Raw genomic sequence first — 21791 nt, forward strand, 5'->3', positions numbered from 1 at the left:
GCCACATGTGGCCACTGAGCACTTGAACGGTAGCTAACCTAACCTAAGATGTACTGACGAGCATCTACACCAGACCCTGAACACTTAGTGTGAAAAGAAGACTGTAGAGTAGCTCACTAATATTTGTATATTGTTGCATATAGGAATGACAAAATATTGCATGTATCTGAATTAAATACAACAGATTATTAACATTAAATCACCCATTATAACAGATTATTAAATAATCTGTATATTACATTAGTCTGGCCACATAATACCCATCCACTTTTCTCAGAATCTCAGAATCAGCTCTCCCTGATTCTCCCTCTCCCTCTGCCCCCCTCCCCCTGAACCAATAACAGATTATTAAAATAATCACCCATTTTTTTCTCAATTTTTAAATGTGACTACTAAGAAATTTATGTATGTATTAATACATGACTTGTATGGCTTGCAGTAGATTTCTCTTAGGCAGTGCTGTTCTAAAGCAGGGGGAGGGAGAACATCCCTGCTCCAAAGCCTCAGATGGATTTTTGGCCCTCGCAGCAAGGATCTGCTTTAGCAGAGAGACGGAGCCAGCTGGGAGACAAAGGACTGGGGAGGGGGGGCTGTCAGTAAGGAGTGCCATTGGTATAGCTGGGACCATTCCCCAACACCTGGGACCACCAGGATCCCAGGAACTTGGGAGAGTCAGTCCTCCAGAGAGCTGATGGCATCGTCTGTTGGACATTGAAAGACTGTCACTCTCTCACTGAGGCTGTGGCCAACACCTGGTCCATGTATGTCACATTTGCCTGCCTCCACGGAGCTCTGTTAGGGAAGCACCTGCTACACCTGTTATTGATAGAACCTGTTAAGGTGGAGTGAGAACGATGTGGCAAAATCCCGCGTCTGTCAACTGCATAGACACAAATTTTGCAAAATTCTAATTTCTGCTTCAGTGCTCTAATTTTATCACTGGCAGCAAGTCCTGTCAGCCGCTTTCTTGAAGTTGCGGGCTCCACTTCCTCCATGTTAGAGAAAATGTCTACGAGATACTTAAGCCTGGGTAACCATGGTTTGTCTTTCTTTGGGGCGAAAACAATGTTCCATGAGGGGTTTAGCTCCCAACTCAAAACGAGGACCCCATGCTCTCTCCGAACACAGCTGGGTACCGGGGTGTGCAGCAGGAGCACCTTATGTATACTTCTGTTTCCTCACACAGAATACTAGAAAGATGGTTCCTCAGAGGTTGAGATCTGATAAAATCACGATTTTGTAATGCTTCACCAAGATTATTCTGATGTGTAACTGGGCTTTCTATCTTCCTCGAGTTCATGGCAGCATAGAACACAATGAACACTGTGTGACTTGTGCCAAATCACACAGCCTTCTCCACCATCGCTTCTGTACCCTGAGTACAAATGCCAACCCAGTGAAACGGCAAATAACATCTTCTGCTTCCACCTCATGGGAACCCTGAGCAGACCTTGAGGATTCCGGGATTCCAGGGGGTTCACGGGCCACAGGTGCTGATCTTCCCATATAAGCCAGTGAGGATCTGTCTCTCTAGGGCCACTTCCCTGGTCAGTGTGACCTGAGAGGGACGGAGGGACCAGCTCCCCTGAAGAAATCTTGTTTTCATTTGGGTTGGTTGATTTGGGTTTATAAAGATGAGAAAAGTGGATTGGTACTATGTGGCCAGACTAATGTAATCTCATTTATGTCACTTGGCCCGAAGGAGGGTGGGGGTGGGGACTGACATCATCCTGATTTGCTGATGAGAATGCTCCTGACTTTTAATTCTTCACCCAAGATTAGATACCCAGAAGGTAATGGAGCTTGGCCTCCATCCCAACTCTTACTTAGATCAGGATCCCCAAAGGCAACACATGAACATCACCTGTGTCATTAAATGTATTTTAATAAATGGATGATTTCCAATTAAAAAAAAAACCATCGGTGGACCCTTACATTCAATGAAATCTAAAACAGAAGCCTAGTCTATAAAATAAATAGTTGGTCGGTTGAGCGGTTGACTCTGGTTTCCGCTCAGGTCATGATCTCAGGGTCCTGAGATGGAGCCCTGAGTGTGGGGTTTCATGCCCAACAGGGAGTCTCCCTCTCCCTCTGGCCCGCTCCCCCTGAGCTCTCTCTTTCTCTCTCAAATAAATAAATAAATCTTAAAAACAAACAAATCAAAGTGAAGTGACTAGTTCAAAGTGGGAGGAGATCCGTGGGGGTGGGCAGCCCTGATATCCCTTGGAGAAATAACTGGGGTTCCCAGTACCCTAGGCTTAGTGTAGGCATCCCAAAACTTCCGATTTGATCTCTGCTCCTGTAGCACACCCTTTATTTTTATTTTTTTAATATTTTATTTGTTTATTTGACAGAGATCACAAGTAGGCAGAGAGGCAGGCAGAGAGAGAGGGGGAAACAGGCTCTCCGCTGAGCAGAGCGCCCGATGCGGGGCTCGATCCCAGGACCCTGAGATCATGACCTGAGCTGAAGGCAGAGGCTTTAACCCCCTGAGCCACCCAGGCACCCCTGTAGCACACCCTTTAAAGATCTGCTGCATTTAGTGTGCTCTGTGCAGGTTGAAGCTGTTTTCCAGAAAGCCCTGTGGGGCTGTGGCTTGCTTTGTTTCCCGGAGAGTAAACCTGAACTTCTTGTTTTATAAAAGGATCCACAACAGGGATTCCTTTTCTCCCTTGCCATACACTTTAGAAGTGGTCAACACGGTATAGCCAGAGCATGGCAAAAGGTCGTTGGCGGGGTCAGTTACTGTCTGGAGTGTGGGAAGGACCGCAGAGCAGAGAAAGGAAGACCCACTTGGGCTTGGTCTTACACATCACAGATTTTAGACAAGTCACTCTCTCTGGCCAGTCCCCAGTTGCAGCATGACTGGATTGGTGGGTCAGAATAAGAGGCAAATCTGCACCTATGTAAGAATTTGAAATTGTCCCAAATGAACATGTAGGGGGAAAATCCCACTTTGCACATTATTTCAGGTTTTCATGCACTGTCTGGGGATGGGAAGGGAGGGATGTTTCATGTGAAGAACTCTGGATTAAGTCAATTGTAAGATTCCTTTTATTTGTAAAATATTATGTAAATATGGAATGATTAAAGAATAAGTTGCTTTTGTGGTTTCAAAAATTAACAGTAAGCAGTTTGTGTCACGTGTTATCAGGGATTATTAATGACATGTATGTTGGCAAATATTAAGGTGTCTTGTGAGAAATTGGTAACTCTTAAAAATGGCAACCCTCTAATTCTGCCACTGACAAAATAGTGAGTCAAAAATATTTGTCTTCCATTCTTTGCTTCTGGTTAGAGCCTCATTAGCTCAGTTATTTACCTACATTAAGAAATAGGAATAAAATTGGGGTGCCCAGGTGGCTCAGTTGATTTTGGCTCTTGATTTTGGCTCAGGTCATGATCTCAGGGTCCTGGGATGGAGCTCCCATCACATTGGGCTCCCCATTCAGCAGGGAGTCTGCTAGGAGAGTCTCTCCCCCTCTCTCCCTCTGTCCCTCCTCCTGCTTATGCATTCTCTCTCTCTAAAATAAATAGGAATAAAATTATAAGACTACTACATAGAGAGAGGTACAATACTTTGTGAGTATATATAGACTTTATTTCCTAAATATGCATTTTGTGTTTTTTCTGAAAAAGTAACCTTGCTCTTCTTTTGTGGCTTTTTCCCACAGATATTTTAAGAAAAATTCTACAAAAGAAGTTCGACTTCTCAACTGAGTATGAGAAGGTAATTTTTATTGGTATATTTGTTTTTTTTTTGTTTTTTTTTTAATTTAAATTCTTTTTTTTTAATTTATTTTTATTTGTTGATTTACAGCATAACAGTGTTCATTGTTTTGGCATCACACCCAGTGCTCCATGCAGTACGTGCCCTCCCTATTACCCACCACCTGGTTCCTCAACCTCCCACCCCCCACCCCCGGGGAGATGAATCATGAGAGACTATGGACTCTGAAAAACAACCAGAGGGTTATGAAGGTTATTGGTATATTTGTTAGGAAAATAAGTATGTACAAAATTTTGGCTGACTTGGAAGTAAATCTTTAAACAATCAGTTAACCTGTGAAATTTGTAGAGTTTTTTTTTACTAAAAAATTTTTATGAAATATTAAAGCACTTTATAAATCCCATTTGAGCTGCAGCAGAAACTCCAAAAGTAGGATTTGAAGAAACATTCACCTTTCAAGGTGTACGTTATTTAAAAACCCAAATTTCCTTAAGGGAAGTATTATGGTATTTTTTTAGCTAAGGGAGAGGAACTCCCTAACTAAGTAGAATTGTTTGAGCACTTCTAGAAACAGGGATGTGTACTTTGTTTTAAAAATACAGTTTGTTGAAAAGCAGCTTCACATTTGAGCAGGTTCGTTGAGAGCTCTGTGTGTGCACTTGCCCCGGCTAGAGATAAGGAAAACAGACCTTGGTCTCCGGAGATGAAAAGCCAGATGGCAGAGACAGTACCTCATTGTTGAAGGAAGAAGAAGGAGAAGAAGGAAATAAGTAGATTTATATGTAATATGCAGAGGAACGTAAATGAAAGTAATTAAATCTGACTGGAAGCTCTTCCATAAGGAGGTGATTGGGGGGCTTGTGGTAAAAAGGATACAGGGTTGCAGCAGATGGAGAGGTTCCTTTGCTGGCATCCCAGGCTCTGGGGACCAGGTGAGCCACCAGGACAAGGCATGAAAGAGTGGAGAGGAAGGAGAGGTGAGCGGGACCCTGAATGCTCACAAGTGGACCATGTTAAGGACCTTGTGTGTCTCTACTTAATACAGAGGTGCTGCTCTGCCCATTCACTCCGTTTGCATCTGCAGTCTACTACCTAAACAGCAGAGTGTATTCTTTTGATTTTAGTTTACTGTGAGTGTGGGGTTGCCAGTGAAATAGACAAATGTTTGTTGCATTGAATATTAGGGTAATTTAAAAAAAAAAGAAAGAAAATAGTTGAATCCATTTGTCAGGCTCTTCGTCCTGTTGCTCTCTCCTTCCCTGGCACAAAGGTGGTTATCAAGAGAACAATAAAAGCAGACATATGGTGGACGTTCTTGAAGGGCCAGCCACAGCAAACGCGGATGACGATGTTCCCAGTGGGTGGGGAGGGTGGTGTACGGGGAGGGCGGTGAGCTCCTGCCCGGTGAATGAACCGCAGGTACTGTGGTTACCATGCCTCCTATTCTCAATTTGCAATAAAACTATACTCAAGAGAAAGCAAACACAGAAGCCAAAGAGGAAAACCTTATCTAAAAACCATTTACATGTATAAAAGCTGATGAGCTAGTTTCTTAGTAGTGTTCACGGCCTTCCCTAGGACCGTGGAAAACATTTTCATTATTAAATACCGCAGGCCTCATGTGTGTCCCAAACTGGGTCTGCCCACATTCCTGGGCAGAACAAAGTGATTGTGGACAGCTCTCGTGCCCGCAGCAGCCTGGCCTGAATGGCAACTGGTTCTGCCAAGGCATGGGCGGGGGTAACATGCTTCACCTGTTCCAGGACTTGGAGAATGGGGTCCTGAGACCCTGAGGTGACTCTGAGAAGCCCAGCAAGTAGGAGACAGTGTTGCACTGCCGCTCTCCATGGCAGGGTTCTTAGCTGGGCAGGTCCTTCACGGCGGACTTGGTATTCGATCGGATGTCCTATAAAACTGGTATCTCCCTAGTGGCTGATTTCCTCTCCACCTCAGGTGTCTTTGCAGATGAACAAAAACCAATGGCATGGGAGTGAAGTGGAGAGAGGAGAGAGGAGACATAACTGAGCCTTCATGAATGACCTGAATCCGGGTCATGTTTTCCACGCTTGTCCAAGGAAGAGAGATTTGGTGAGGTGAAGACCTCAGGGAAGCCAGGCATCTTGTGGGGGGAGCTCTCTGAGTGGTTTTAGTCTGATGTATGCTGGGTGTGTTGGGTTAGAGTCCTCCCAAGCAGAGCAGGAGTCAAGGACAAGTCAGTTGTTTGGGAGGTGCAGGGAACACTGGCTGGGAATTGGAGAGTAATACAAGGGAGGGAGGGCAGCCTGTAAAGGGTGTTGCCTGATGCCACCTGCCACAAGGGGTGACTGAAGCGTCATCCTATAGAATTGCTGGGGAAACGGTGCAAACCACCAGTGTCCGAATTAGACCACTGGAAGAATGAGGGAACTGCGGCATCCAGATGCCGACACTGAAAGGTCACAGGTTACTGGCTACGTGAGGATGGAAGAGAGGGTTCATCCGTAAGCACTTCTGACCTGCCCTGGTTCCATAAAAGGCCTTCAGGCGCAGAGTTAAAGATGGCAGTAACTAGAAGTTTGAGGAGGGCCAGAGGATGACTGAGACCTGAGGGAGGTGGGGGACACCAACAGCATCTTCTGCACTGACCAGTGCCCGTGGGCTCTCTGATTCACGTAGTCACACAGGTAAGGTCTGGCCAGCTGAGTGGTCCTGAGGAGTCTTCTCAGCTTTCTTAGTGCTGAGCCAGCATTTTCTCCTCTAGTGAGCCCTCAGATGACTGTGGAGCTGCTGCAGCAGTGACCTTTGTGCTGGGTGCTCTTTTAGTGAGCTTTCTTCATAAGGAGCTCCAGAAGCGTTCAGCTGACCTTTTGTTCCAAGGGCTGGGCCTGACTTTGGAAGGAACTAGGACATTCATGGAACTGCCTCCTTCTTACACTTCAGCTGAAAGCTAAAGGCAGAGCTTTAAGATCCTCGGCCCCTCTCCTCCTTCACATTTTTAAAGATACTTCTCTCTTTTGTTTTACGTATTCATTTTATCTCTGTTGACAGAGTGCTGACTAGGAACGAGGCATGGTAGGGGAACAAACATGTGAAAGTACGGCCTTCAATCCTCCAACTCACAGTTGATATGGGACAAGAAGTAAACATGGATGTTATGGGGTGATTGTGCCCCCGATTCATAAGCTGAGATCCTAATCCCCAGCACCTCAGAGTGGGATTGTACTTAGAGATAACATTGTTAGATGGGTAATTAACTTAAAATGGGGTCGTTCGTGGGTCCTAATCCAGTTTGACTGGTATCCTTGTAAGTAGAGGAGACTAGGACATACACACATATACATACGGGAAGACCACGTAAAGACACAGGGAGAAGACAGCCATTTGCAAGCCAAGGAGAGAGGCCTCAGAAGACACCAACCCTGCCCACACCTTGATCACAGACTCCCAGCCCCCAGACCTGTGAGGAAATACCTTTCTGTTGTTCAAGCCCTCTGGCCTGTGGCACTATGTCATGGCGGCCACAACAGACTAATGCCGTCGACAGCTGGACAGCGAGATGGAAGGAGATTCGCATCACGTGAGAAGTTCTGGTAAAGGACGTGAACGTTCAGAGGAGGGGAATCATTGTTGCCCCTGGGAAATCAGGAAGTGACGCCACGGGAGAGTTGGCATTTGAACTGAGACGTCAAGGCAGGTGGAGCAGATGAGAAATACAGCCATACTTCCGTTTGTGAGCACTCGGCTCGCAGCACAAAGCTGCTTTGTTGCTTCTGAAGTGTAGACTAGGTCATCGCCCTCTCTGTAATACTAATTCTTATCCACCTGGCCCGACACTGGTTTAGAAGCCTGACATTGTGTCTAATCCTCACAATGACACCGATCCGAGGCAGAGGTGTCTGTGCACGGCGCATGCAAGAAAATCCTGCACTCAGGCTGGGGGACTTGCCCAAGGTCACCCAGGGACTAAATGCTGAAACTGGGATTTGTACCCAGACGAGTCTAACTCCGAACTGAAGAGTAGGCTCAACCCGGCCACTGGACTGTAGTCCTAAAGTGACTAGTCTGGAAGACACAGCTCATGTGAGTATTCTGGGCTGAATGTAGAGACTGACAGCCTCCAAGCTGTGCCTTCCACCTATTAAGCCACAGACTGTGATGGTGATTAATCATCCCTGGGAAGAAGTGGTGTGGCAGAAATGGAAATCTGGGAAGGGAATAGAATTTGGAATTATGGAGCCAAGAGGGAAGTTGAGAATCAGTCAGATGGAGCTATGGAAATCCAAGCAATGACTCTAATAACCCCAGGTGCCTAGCATCTCTGTAGCACGTGCTCAGAGGTGGGTACCCTTGCTCATGACTTACAAGTATTACTCAGTTTGATCTTCCCAAGAATAATCTGTCCTTACAGCAGGGGTTAAGGGAGAGATTACATGGGCAACTCGCTCCTGAGTGCGTTCCCTCGGGGATCAGGGCGTGGGTGAGCCCCTTCCCAGAGTCTCTGGCTGACTGAAAACCAAGGGAAACAGCATACCGTGACCTTCCTCCCAGCTCATGTGGGCTTTCTGTAGAGAGAGCCTCTCAGCCGAGCTTGTCAAGCAATGGCTCCTCAACTAAAGGAAAGGACACAGTTCCTGTCTTCAAAGAATGCATCGTTTGGGGCAACTTAGGTAGATGATTACATTAGTTCCCCCCAACAAGCCCTAAGTGCCACCCATCCTCTAGAAACCTTTCCAGGGGACACCTCTCCCAGTACCTTCCCCACCTCCTGTCCCCCCCCACCCCCACCACCCCCACCACCACCTCTGACTTTTCATTCTGTGCATCCCTGTCCATAGGAGTGGCCAGCTTCTTTGGGATGACCTCCCGGGTTCGATTCCTTGTGGTCATGGTCCCTCTCCATTCCAGCCTCTTGGTTAGCTGCCCTTCCTCATTCATGTCATTCCTCAGTTATTACCTTTCCCTTTCTAGAAGCTTCCTCTGGGGACAGGTGCTGGGCCTGGGCCCCATCCCTGCTGACTTCCATGACCTCACTAGTGTTAACAGTCATTGGATATCAATTTGGCACTTAGGAAATGGCAGGTCTATCATTCCAGTGGGTGTGTGGTAACCCACACTACCACTCTACGTGTCTGGGAAAGCTAAGTGAATTAGTTCCTTGTTTCCTGCCACCCCCCAGGCGACATGGTCAGAGCACACTCTCTTTCCCAAGTAACGGAAGTACTTTCTGGGGATCTCAGTAGCATTTAAGAGAGCAGGCAGTGTGAGATAGTCCATGACTTGGATCATGGTCTGAGGCTTGTTGGAGGTGAGAGATGAGAATAGTGTTAACATGCATTATTTCTACTTCTTCTGATGATGATGGTGATAATGATGACTGATTGAGCATTACTCTGGGAAACCTGGTCCTAAGCACTTCAATGTATTACCTCATTTAACATACATTACACAGTATATGTAAAGCGCTCAGAACAGAATAATGCACAAAACGTGTTACTGCTCACTGTTTTCTCTTGTTCTCTTTGCAGAACAGCTTAAAATAATATCTCTGCTTATCCCTGTTCTGTCAGTAAGGTAAAGAACACTCAGAGTAACACTGACAACAAGGTCTAGGCCCGTCTCCCAGAGATTCTGATGTAGTTGGTCAGGGCTGCTAGTTATTGATATTTTTGAAAAGGCCCCCGGTGACGATATGGATAATTAACTGGAGTGGGGAATCACAGACATAATGTGGCACAGAGGGATTCAGACTGCTGCATTGCATGAAAATAACTTTATACCTGAGTGACAGCCAGCATGGATGGGGAAGAGGTAGCAATGAACCCAGCTCTACTGTGAGGTTTGCTGGTAGCCCATCAGATATTTAGGACCAGACCTATCCCTCAGTGGGAAAATTAAACGCAAAAGAATCTGCTGATTGTTGTAACCTACAGGTGGTTCTGCCCAGGGGCCTCAGCTCAGCATGACCAACCTTAAAGGCGAGAGCAGGTTTCTGAAACCCACCTGATCGTAGCCATGACGTAGGGCTTGCTTTCAAGACTAATGCCTGGGTTTACCCAAATCTCCTGATACCCTGTCTAGGGGAGGAGCTGGAAGCCAGTGTTTTGAACATGTTCTGTGAGGTGCTTATTGTAGGTTTGGGAGATAACGAGCCTGTGGGGGCCATGTCCAGGGTCATTCAGGATGCCCTATGTGACCCTAGGGGCATGTGCCTCCAAGCTGCCCACCCCAACATGCTGGATGCCTCATTTAAAAGTTACTAGTATCACAGTCATTGTTCTTTCACATCTGTGAAAATCTGCCATCCAAAGCTATAGTTCCTAAACTTCTAGATTTCCCAGAGCACATGGTTTCCCAAAAAGTGACATAGAGCCACCCAATTTTATTTTGCCACACAAGGATATTTAAAATGCCATAGCAACGATGTCAACTTTGTCCCCTTTCATATGCTATCACCTCCCTCTCCCCACCAAAAGGATACACTGAGCAAATCCCATCTCATGGGAAACTTACTATATCTTCATTGTCGTATTTCACTGTGGGGCGGTCCAGCCCTACCTCTGGACCACCATTCAGAGAACACCCTCACTCCGTTCATCAGGTTACCTGATTCCAGTGGGGCACCGTTTGCATGCCAAGTCCCTGGGTGGGCGCTTGAGAGACAATAGTGAGAGTGACATCATGGATCTTGCTCTCTCCGGGCAAACAGCACGGCTCGGGCAGTGCTCCCATGGGAGAGTCCTTCCACGTGGGGCACGTGCTGGCAAAGGGCAAGTGTGGGCTCGAAGGCGGCAGGAAGCAGGGAAGAAAGCAAACACAGACTTTGTTCTCAAGGCCGATTTCCAGGAGGATGCCACATCCAGGCAGACTTGAGTTTCATGAGCAGAGAGGTGAAGGGAATAACATTCTGGGTGAGGAGGCAGCACCAGGGAGCTGGAGGGAGGAAGGCGAAGCATGAGGCTTCCTCCTAGGAACAGAATGTTATGAAGAACAGGACATGAAGCTGGGGTTAAGTTACAGGATCACATTAAGAGGTTTGAATGAAACATAGTAGGAATCCTTGGAATGCTGTTGAACAAGAGGATGACGCCATCAGATTTTCAGTTCAGAAAGGACACTTTGGAAGCCATTGCTTTAGCTGGGGTTCTAAGCAGCTGCCAAACCCCTATTGTGCAAAGACCAGGCAGTTAGTGTGTTAAGCATGTGCAACTTTCCCTCCATTTCCCCACCTCCACTGTCCACAACTGATTAGCATATTGTTAAGAACCTTTCAAGAAATCCAAAAATAAATTTCAGATGTAAATTCCAGACCTAAGTCAACCTCAAGGCTGTTTCTCTAATAAATACTCAAGTTTTATGTTCCTGTCTTTTGGGGATCCTCCTCTCACTTGATTTTCTCTGTATGGAGTATTAATGTTCCCCATTGTGGTTAATCACTCATATAACTTTTTCTGTTTCCTTGATGCATGCTGCCTCTGCCTTACTCTCCTCAACTCCTCAACTGCTTTGACTTCCACAGCCAGAAAATGTAGTCTTGACTCTGAAGGTAAAGTTCTTTTTTGTTTCTTGTTGCTCTGTCTAAAGTCAGCCGGTAATGAGATGTTTCCTCCAGAACACTCTGTTCTTCACTGTCTCTCCACTGTGATGGTTTTTAAAGTGGCTTGTTTCATTTTTTGTTAATGCAATCATTGTTAACCTAATCTTTCAGTTCGGGTACTTCACCAAAGAATAGCGACCCATCTCGGTACATTTCAACCTTGAGCTTCTCCACACAATCCACACAATCCACAGAGCGTTCTGGAGATCCTGTGTGTCAGGAAGTCACTTAGGTCCTTGCCAGATCTTAGCCAAACTTCAGCCCGGAAGGGAACTCTTGAAATGACATATCTTGTTCCTGATACTTTTGGACATAATACTGAGCCAGGAGCATTGCAAAGGTAGTATATAAAGCGTGAAATTTGTACTTGGAGCTAAACATAGTGCATTTAGAACATTTCAAAACACCTTCTCTCCTGGGCTTGGGTTCAGTGTCTCCTAGGATTTAGAAAGGATTTTAAATCCCTTTGAAAAATAGTAAATGATTTGGAACATTTGCTGGGAAATGATAGGGAAATTGAGAAGAGTTTGGGGTGTCTGAGGCTATTTTCTCAATTGGCCAATGATGTGCATTCCCAAGGGCCATTACAGGACTCTCTGTGGCCGTGGAGTGCGTCTTAGTTTAAGCAGAATGAATGCAGCAAAATTCAACCACCTTTTTAAAAAGTATTTTATCCTTAATATCAAGGGATATTCAATTAATATTCAAGAGCCATATGTACCTCAGTACTCTGAGGCATTTGCCCACAGAGTTAACTCATATTGATTGACTATTCACTGTGTGCCGTCACTTAGCTGTTGTTTTCACTTTGAATCATTTCATTATCTGACCCTCACAATTCTGTTCATAATGTTAATTCTAATTCTGGACTAGGGAACTAGAAGGGCCCTGCTGGAATTTAAAGCAGGTCTTCTGACTCCCAGTTCAGTGCTAAGACCTCATGTTCGCTTCTAGGAGCAACACCCGTGTTTTGTTTACTTTGTTCAGCGTGGCTTCAGAATCCGTTGCTAGCTACCTGGTCCGTTAGTCACAAACAGCCAGTCTGTAATTGTCATTTGTTAAAAATGTCTTGCTTTGTGGAAATTTGAGTAACTGTATACATGCATTGGAATAAACTCAAGTTTTGTGTCGTCCAGTTGCATTAATTTTTTTTTTCATCCCAGAATACAGCCCCAGCAGTGATTATGAAAATACATTTAGGTCACATTATTCTATCTCAAAGTTGCTCTAGTTCCCAGGAACATAGGACTATCTGAGACACGGGCTACTGAGGCCAGCTGCACCTGCATGGCAAGAGAGGTACCACTTTACGAAGGCCACATATTTCATTTCGCCTATTGTCACTGATCATTTGGGGTTTAAATTCAGCCGTTTGCAATTTGACCCTGCATTTGGACATTTTACTGTGAGTTGGAAGAAGATAGTAACTACTTCATTCCATATTCTGATAACTCAAATCTTTCTTCCTCTGGCTCAGTCAGTTAAGCACCCAACTCTTGTTTTCAGTTCAGGTCATGATCTCAGGGTTGTGAGATTGAGCCCTACATCAGGCTCCATATTCTAGGTGTGGAGCCTGCTGAAGATTCTCTCCCTCCCCCCATGCCCGTCCCTCTTAAAAAAAGAAAAAGAAAGAAAGGAGGATCAAGATGGAAATACCCACGTGCACACATGAAGATTCAACTCATGGTATCAAATAGGTTAAACAAATGTATCCCGCACACTATGGAATGTTCTACATGTTACTTCGTGTCATGGTATATGCTGTTTCTTTTGTTTGATCCACAGATTATCTACTATGAAATCGGGATTATTATTTGCGCTGTCCTGGGACTGCTCTTTGTCTTTCTGATGCCTCTGGTGGGGTTTTGCTTTGGTCTGTGTCGTTGCTGTAACAAATGTGGTGGAGAAATGCATCAGCGACAGAAGAAAAACGGGACCTTCCTGAGAAAATACTTTACAGTCTCCCTCCTGGTGATTTGTATATTCATAAGGCAAGTAGCATCTTGGAGGACAGCGGATTTATGTTTTGGGTGGGTGAGGAATATCCTATTTCATGTCCTGTCTGTTCTGTCTCAACTGGTTAGCCCATGAGTTTAAAGCAAAACAACAAGGACAACAACAACACACCCATAAAACAGAAGAGAACAAAAATGCCTGTGCAGGATGGTTTGAAACAGTGTCACCATAATCCGAAGTTAGTGTTACAATCAGACTGCCTTCATTTACATGCTAAGCCAACCCTTTGGTATTTTTTCCTGGGGAAAACAAGCTGATGAATCTTGGCCTGCAAGAAGTATTTCCCTCCCAGAGCAGCAGCTCCTGCCTGAAATAGCTGTTGGGAGACAGGCGGCCTGCAGAAGGCAGAGCATTTCCTAGTTGATTTGTACATTCAAAGGGATCTTGAAGGATAGGTACAGTCCCCAAACTGGGGAATGTGTGAATGTTGCAGAATAGAATTAACTTTCTAATAATAAAACCCAGTTTTCTTGAATTTGCAGTTAAGCTGCTGCCCTCTCCCAAAGCATAGAACACGCTTCATGATTTAGAATGTTAGATTTAGAATCTTTGGCAGGTCCTTCTGCAGCCACAAGTTTTCCAGTTGGCTGACAGATCAGAAGTACACTGCTTTTAAGACACCAGCCTTCTGGGGGCGCCCCTGTGGCACCATCAGTTAAGCATCCGACTCTAGGTTTCTGCTCAGGTCATGATCTCAGGGTCAGTGGTGAGATTGAGCCCTGCGTCAGGCTCCACATTCAAGACAGTGTCTGCTTAGGACCCTCTCTCCCTCTCCCTCTGCCCCTCCACCTCAGTCTCTCAATCTGAGACAAATAAATAAATTAAGAAAAAAGAAAAAGAAAGGAGAGGAGAGGGGAAGGGAAGGGAAGGAAAGGGAGGGGAGGGGAGGGGAGGAGAGGAGAGAGGAGAGGAGAGGAGAGGAAAGGAAAAAGACAGTAACATTTCACCAAGTGCAAATCAGGATCCTCGGCTGAGCGAGTTTCACATTCCTGGCCCCCTGGTTGTGATATTTGGTCACAGGAGATGTGCTTCCACATCTTCTCATTCATTCAGTCCATGAATGTCCTGACATTTAGCGACAGCAATAAAAGTGCCCACGATGTGAATAATGCTCAGTCCCAAGGAGACACAGAGACAGGAGGACAAGAAGTCTGCCTCCTCCTCGCTGTTTTCTCCAAACACCGCTTTTGCTCAGTAGCTGTAAGATTTTTCGGGTTTTGCTAAATAACTGATATAAGGGAATTTAAGCAGAATTCAGAATTAAACAGAAATTGAACAAAATTAGGCAGAGCGATTTCAGTTGATCTACCAGCTAAAGTTTCAGTTGGAAATCCAAGAAGAAAAGTTCTGCAAGCATGGTCATTAGCAGGGTCCTGGTAGGACGCATGCTGTGGGGTGATCATTCATCGGAATGCATTATACCTATTGGAAGGGATAGGAAGCACTCCAGACATACTGATATGAAACAGTCCCCAGGACAGATGAATTGAGAGAAGCAGCTCACAGACTGTGTATGGAACATGGCGCCTAAGACCAAAACAAAAAAGGAGAGAGACCCAGACACTTGGTTATATTTGCCTAGAGCCTAAGTAGTAGGCAGCAGTGGTGGGCTCTGGGAAGGCAATTTGTTGGTTGTGGAGGGTAGAAAGGAAATCACTTCTCACTGCAGATAGACATTTTGTCTCTTTGGAATTATCTACCATGCTCAGATATTACCTACTGAATTCAGTGCATCAAAAATCAAACTTAACCAACCAAAAAAATCTCCCCAAAAAGCAGGTGCCTGTGCATTACCACTGATTCCAAGACAATCTTTCTTTCTTTCTTTCTTTCTTTCTTTCTTTTTAAGACATGCTTCTTCTGGAAATAGATAATAGAACTTAACAGTCTAGGTGCAAACTGGACCCACGTGCATGGGTTGCTAATTTCATGCACCCTTGTTTGACCATCAGGAAGGGTTTTTCTCTTTTCTCTTCTCTGTCTCTCCAGTGCTTTCTTTGTGGATAATTTGAATCTGTTCCTGCACATTACATTCTGAAAAGCAGCTTCAGATCAGGTCAATGGTAATTTCAGATGTCCCTGTCCATGTCCTTTGTGTTTGAAAGACTTTCAGGAATGCCCAGACCCCACTCCAGCTGTGGGAGTGGTTACCTCCTCCCCAGCTACCTGAAAAGTGTCAGTTGCAGTCCAAAGACCTGTCAGACCCAGCCGAGATGTCTGTGCATTTCTTTTAAGCCTAAAACTTCCATCTTTCATTCATCCAGAGACTTGGATAGCCATGCTTCTCCCTCTCTAAAGGCACAGCCTGGACAGCAAAGATGAGGCTTAGGTGACAAAATGTCATCTGAAAATACTTGCCTTTAGGGCTTTTTGTTAATGTGATTATTCAGTAAGTTAGTAGTTTTTGCTTGATATAAATACATTTGCTATAATTTCAGGAAAATTCTTTATTGCATGTAGTTACATATTTACCCAAATATATGTTTACATATGTAATAATAGATTTCCCCCTTTTTTTTTTTAAATCAAGCATATATTGTATATTGGGTTCCTATTTTGGGGGGTTCCTATTTTTAAATTGGAACTTAAAATACTTACATTTTGTCTAACTATGTGCCATGTGTGTTATATTTCACCCTGAACTGTTTAAATTATTTACATTATGCTTAAATGCCACTGGGGTGCCTGGGTGGCTCATTTGGTTAACCATTTGACTTTAGCTCAGGTCATCTCAGGGTCCTGGGATTGAGGCTGGGTGGGGCTCAGTGCAGGGCTCCCTGCTTAATGGGGCATCTGCTTCTCCCTTTCCCTTTACCCCTCCTCCTGCTCGTGCTCTCTCTCTCTCTCAAATAAATAAATAAAACCTTTTAAAAAAGTTTTTAAAGTACAAAAATATGTGAACAATAAAGCTACAAAGTCAGAAATAAACTTGGCTTTCATTTATATGTAAAATGAATGCTACGGGTTTTTTTTTATTCTTCAGAACTCAGATCCATCAAATAAATTTAGATAAGTTTTTTTTTTTTTTTTTCCTCCCAGGGATATTTCAGTTTAGAAAATTCTTTTAAAAAAAAAAGACAGGCTGTGATTCTCTATAGCCTTCTCTACATTCTCTACATTCGGTATGTTTCCTAAGGGCAGGCCACCTGGATGGTTCAGTTGGTTAAGCTTCGGCCTTCAGCTCAGGTCTTGATCTTAGAGTCCTAGGATCAAGTCCCACATCAGGATCCTTGCTCGGCAGAAGGCCTGCTTCTCCCTCTCCCACTGCCTGCTGCTCCCCCTGCTTGTGCTTACTGTCTCTGTCTGTCTCTGTTTGTCAAAAAAATAAATAAATAAAAATCTTAAAATTGTATTAAGAACTGTTTCCCCACCCAAGTAAAATTTATTAATTTAAAAACCACATCTTCAAATTTCAGTGTCCCCTATTTGAGACTAAGTGACAATTTAAAACAAATTTTACAATAATATATTGAATTTCTATATGAATCATAAATAGCTCTAAATAAGAGTAGTATTTGACATTGTTTAGTTTACCTTAAACTCACACTAGAAGTTTAAATCTCCTGGCTTGCATTTGTAAATTTGGAATAGCTATTACGATGTCTTTCTTTTGAAACCTCTCCTGGTTTGCAAGTATTTTCGACACAATGAATTGAATTTGCAGGCTAATCAAAACTAGCCAAAAAGAGGGGCACCAGAGTGGCTCAGTCAGTCAAGCATCTGTCTTCGGCTCAGGTCATGATCTCAGCGGTCCTGAGATAGAGTGCAGCATTGGGCTCCAAGCTCAGCAGGATGTCTGCCCTCTCCCTCTGCCCCAGCGCACTCATGCTCACCCTCTGTCTCTCAAATAGATAAACAAAATCTTAAAAAAAAAAAAACCTAAAAAACCAAAAAATAAGAACAACAAAAAACCAGGCAAAAAAATTACAGTCCTGGGGAAAGCAAAGATTTCTATGTGACAATTAGATAGAAGAGAGAAGAAAGTACGTCCACAAAGTCATATTAGATAAAATAAGAGGGAAGGGGGACACCTGGGTGGCTTAGTCAGCTAAGCAGTTGAGCATCAGACTCTTGATTCAGCTCAGGTCATGATCTCAAGAGGTCAAGCAGCACCCTGCATCAGGCTCTGTGCTGGGTGTGAAGTCTACGGAAGATTCTGTCTCTCTCCCCCTGCCCCTCCCCACTGCTCCTGCGCTCTCAAGGGCCTGCTCTCTCTTGCTTTCTCTCTTAAAAACAAATAGACAAACAAAAAAAGCAAAAAACGACGGTGGCAGAGTTATGGACATCAGGAAGGGTATGTGCTATGGTGCTATGGTGCTGTGAAATGTGTAAGCCTGATGATTCACAGACCTGTACCCGGGGAAATAATACATTATATGTTAATTTAAAAAAAATTTAAAAAGGATAAGAAGCAAAAGAATGTTAACAAAGCTAGAAGGCAGAGAGAGAAAGAAAAAGAGGTATATAGCCTCTGTCTTCAACTGACCTCAGCAGAGATTGGATACAATTGATGAAAAATCTTTGGATAAAATTTTTTAAAAAACACTTTGATAAACCTAGAGCCATCTACTTGCCTCTTATCAGGCTCAATTTCATTTTGTGGCTTTTTTTAAAAAAATTTTATTTATTTATTTGACACAGAGAGATCACAAGTAGGCAGAGAGGCAGGCAGAGAGAGAGAGAGAGAGGAAAGCAGGCTCCCCGCTGAGCAGAGAGCCCGATGCGGGACTCGATCCCAGGACCCTGAGATCATGACCCGAGCCGAAGGCAGCGGCTTAAACCACTGAGCCACCCAGGCACCCCTCATTTTGTGGCTTTATGCTACATTACAATTAATCCTGAAGTTGGTTTTTAATTTCACCTTGAGTACTCTTATTTTCCATCCATCCTTTTTTAAATTTGAAACAAATTAAATGTATGTTTGTTTTTGATTGGGAAAGGCATAGGTGTTAAGGAGAAAGGCCCCCTCGTATACATGGAATATATGTGGTCATGTACCTCTCTGAGCTTTTCCAAAGGCAGCTGTGGAATGTTGGAATTCACAGACGTTGACATATGTTTATGTAAGTCTGTTTGACCATCAGCAGAAGATTGAATTTCCACTTCTTGCTGTAGACTGTTCCAGCAGATGTGTCTGACTCCAGAAAAGCCAAGTTTCCTCTCCTTTCTTTCCTTTGTGCTTTGTCATCACTGCATGTTTCAGAATTCCAGAAAGGTGATGGACAACAACAAAACAGGATCAAACAGCCACACCTTTATTTTTCCAGTGTATTTCCAAGTTTCTGAGTACAGTAAGTCAGCTTTTGCCAATTGCCATGGTGAAAATTGAATCCCAGTCTCTGTCAGGAAGATGACTATTTTCAAAATTCATTTTTTGTATTAGGATTGTGATAGTCAATTCCTGGCTTTGAGACCACAAGTTTCAAGAATAGAAACTGAGCTAGCATGTCTGAAAATCGTGAGACGTTCTTAATATGAATAAGAGGGGGATAGTTATTTAATAGTAAGATTAAAAAATTATCTTTAAAAAATAAGAGATCAGTTATAGACTGAAAGCATTTATTTCGCTTTTATTGGCTAATTTCATTAAGTCAGTGGAAATTGGTAGGGAAAAACTGCTATAAATTTTAAAGGTTTATCCTTAGGTTTTCAAAGGCTTTACGTATTTACTTTTAAGTATATATGAGAGAAAATTGGTCTTTTCATAATAAAATATAGAAGATGTAAAACTAATATGCCATAAAAATTAAAATTCCTGTCTTTGGCTAAAAATTTTAAAAGATTTTGTTGTACTACATAAAAACACACGTCAAATGTCAGATTGCTAATAGTCCTTGAAATGTTATTCCCTTTTTGTGTGAGGCAAATTTCCTTCAGTACTCTCTTATTCTAATAGTTGACTGATGGTTGTTTTAAAAAAACAAAAAACAAAAACAACCCCAAAACATTAATTCATGTGATTTTTTTTTGCTTCAAAATTGTATTGAGTAATGTAAATCAAGGTCAACAAAAGTGTAATTTCTTTATTCTCTATTTGTGTTTAAATAGGAGTTTTAAAGGGCACCTGAGTGGCTCAAGTCAGTTAAGCATCCAACACTCGATTTCAAGATTTCAGCTTAGGTCGTGATCTCAGGGAGAAGTCAGCTTGGGATTCTTTCCCTCTCTCTCTGCCCCTCCCCCAAACTGTGCACATGCTCTCTCTCTCTCTCTCTCTTTAAAAGATAAATAAAAATAAATCTTAAATAAACAAATAGGAGTTTTAAATTAGAGATCACAAATGGAGTTTGCATAGTATTTAGGGTTTTTTTAATTAGTTGACAATATTTTAAAAGGGAAGATTTTACATAAAAATCCAGATTTCCAGGGGCGCCTGGGTGGCTCAGTGGATTAAAGTCTCTGCCTTTGGCTCAGATCATGATCGCAGGGTCCTGGGATTGAGCCCTGCATCAGGCTCCCTGTTCAGTGGGGAACCTGGTTGAGCCTGGTTCCCTTCTTCTCTCTCTGCCTGCCTCTCTGCCTGCTTGTGATCTCTGTCTGTCAAATAAATAAATAAAACCTTTTTTAAAAAGGAGAAGAAGAAGAAAATATGCCCTTTATTTAAAAAAAAATCCAGATTTCCAGATTTTTGTGAATAATTGGAAGATCTGGCAATACTGGTCTCGCATCATGGTGGGACTTGCTGGACAGAGCATCTGCCCCCAACTCCCACCTGTGACCTCCAGCTCCCAGAGGTTCATACCATATTCTTGCCCTTTGTGGTTTCTGCCTGCCCATGTAGGCATTTGAATTAGCCATCCTTAATTTAAATAAAAGACTTACAATATATTACAGGTCTGAAAATTAGCTTTGAAAGTTTTTGAGCTTTATTCCAGAATTCTGTTTAGGGCAGTGTGTTTTTTTAAAAAAAGACCAATGCTTTCATTTTAATTGGATCCATAATTGATTGGCAGAAATGTAGATCTTTTTAAATACATTGCATTGAAATTCAGTGTTTTATTACAAAGTTGTATTGCAGTTCATTTTAGTGATTGATGATCTTTTGAGTAAAGGCATTTATTTATTCAGTAAAGGAACAAAGACCGTTTATGAACTAGACACTTCAAACATATGGCTAATCTTCTAAATGGATCAAATGAAACAAAGTCCAGTCCATAAACTCACTTTCATTGAGCACCCCCCATGGACAAGAGACCCATCATTTACCCAAAGTTGACAAAGAAGCAGTTTCCCCCTTTTTCTAGGGAAATCAAACATAGGTAGAAATAGAGCAACCTTGAGTAACCCACCAGAATTTCAGGGAGAGTCCTCTGAGAGTTCAAGGCAAGAAGGTTCTTCTCCCCTTCAGTGAAAGCCAAGTAAACTTAGACCTGTTGTTTGTTTTCCAAGTTCATTTTGACTTCTTCTGTGACAAAATGGATCTGGAGCATGATGAATGATAAAATGGGCTTGCTGGAGAGAGAGTGGAAGGGATGCCCCTGCTTGAAATGCTGTGTCTTCAGGTGGTGGCTCCAACTCATCATGAGGTAGAATGTTTGAAATTGGGCAATGCAAATAAAGCTCCAGGTGCACTGCTACAAGCCAACTTTTTCTCTTCTGTTCACACTACTCCAAAGTCATTTGACCGTATTCTTCATGAACCCATCATTTAGTAACTATTATTTTTATGGTATATTGACTGTCTGGTAAATACCAAAGCAGACTTAAGATGGATTGTAAGGCGGTGGTTCCAAATGGCACAGACTGTTGTTAATGTCCATTTTTTTAAAATTACTATCAATGTGAACCCAAATTTTAACAAATGGTCTTCAAGGGACTCCTGTGTGACTCAGTGGGTTAAGCATCTGCCTCCAGCTCAGGTCCTGGGATCACGTCCTGCATCGGGCTCCCTACTCAGTGGGGAGTCTGCTTCTCCCTCTACTCCGCTCTCCTGCTTGTGCCCTCTCTCCCTCTCATGTTCTCTGTCTCTCCCAAATAAATAAATAAAATCGTTAAAAATAAATCAAGTAAAAAAGTTCTTGGACACCTTGTGGACATCCAGTACCCCCTCTCCTTTACAGTTCGAAAAGTACTTATCCAATTTAATTTTCAGTTGTGCAATACCAGCCAAGCTCACAGAAGGAAAGTGACTTTCTCAAGCTCCCACCTTGTGAGTTAGGGGCAACAGTGGGGTTAGAACCCACGTCTTATGTTCCTACTTTAAGTCACATTCCATCCCATGGCAACTTGTTAACCATAAGAACTGTTGTTCAAGAGTGTGTGTTACAGACTTTTTTTGGATTAGTTTGGAAAACCTAATGTACCCATGTAATACTGCAATGGGAAAATAGGTTTTGAGACCAGCAATGAACCCATGCAGCTTGTAATGAACCATGACTGTAAATAGGGCAAATGACTATCCCCATTTCCCGACTGAGGAGTTGCCTGGGAGTAAGTTTGTTTAAATTGCAAAACTTTGTTCTAGAACCTATCCAC

General features: G+C 43.3%; 1 protein-coding gene across 7 annotated transcripts in view; it reads left to right on the forward strand.

The window, feature by feature from the left end:
• The window catches only part of PROM1 (prominin 1), a 111209-nt gene that overhangs the window by 42203 nt on the left and 47215 nt on the right, over positions 1-21791 (forward strand). For all 7 annotated transcript variants that reach the window (XM_045997233.1, XM_045997232.1, XM_045997229.1 and 4 more), the window contains 2 exons: positions 3675-3730; positions 13089-13294. In XM_045997233.1, coding sequence (XP_045853189.1) covers positions 3675-3730; positions 13089-13294 — 262 coding nt within the window. The remainder of the gene's footprint in view (positions 1-3674; positions 3731-13088; positions 13295-21791) is intronic.

This window comes from Meles meles, chromosome 2 (genome assembly GCF_922984935.1).
Source record: "Meles meles chromosome 2, mMelMel3.1 paternal haplotype, whole genome shotgun sequence".
Lineage (NCBI taxonomy): Eukaryota > Metazoa > Chordata > Mammalia > Carnivora > Mustelidae > Meles > Meles meles.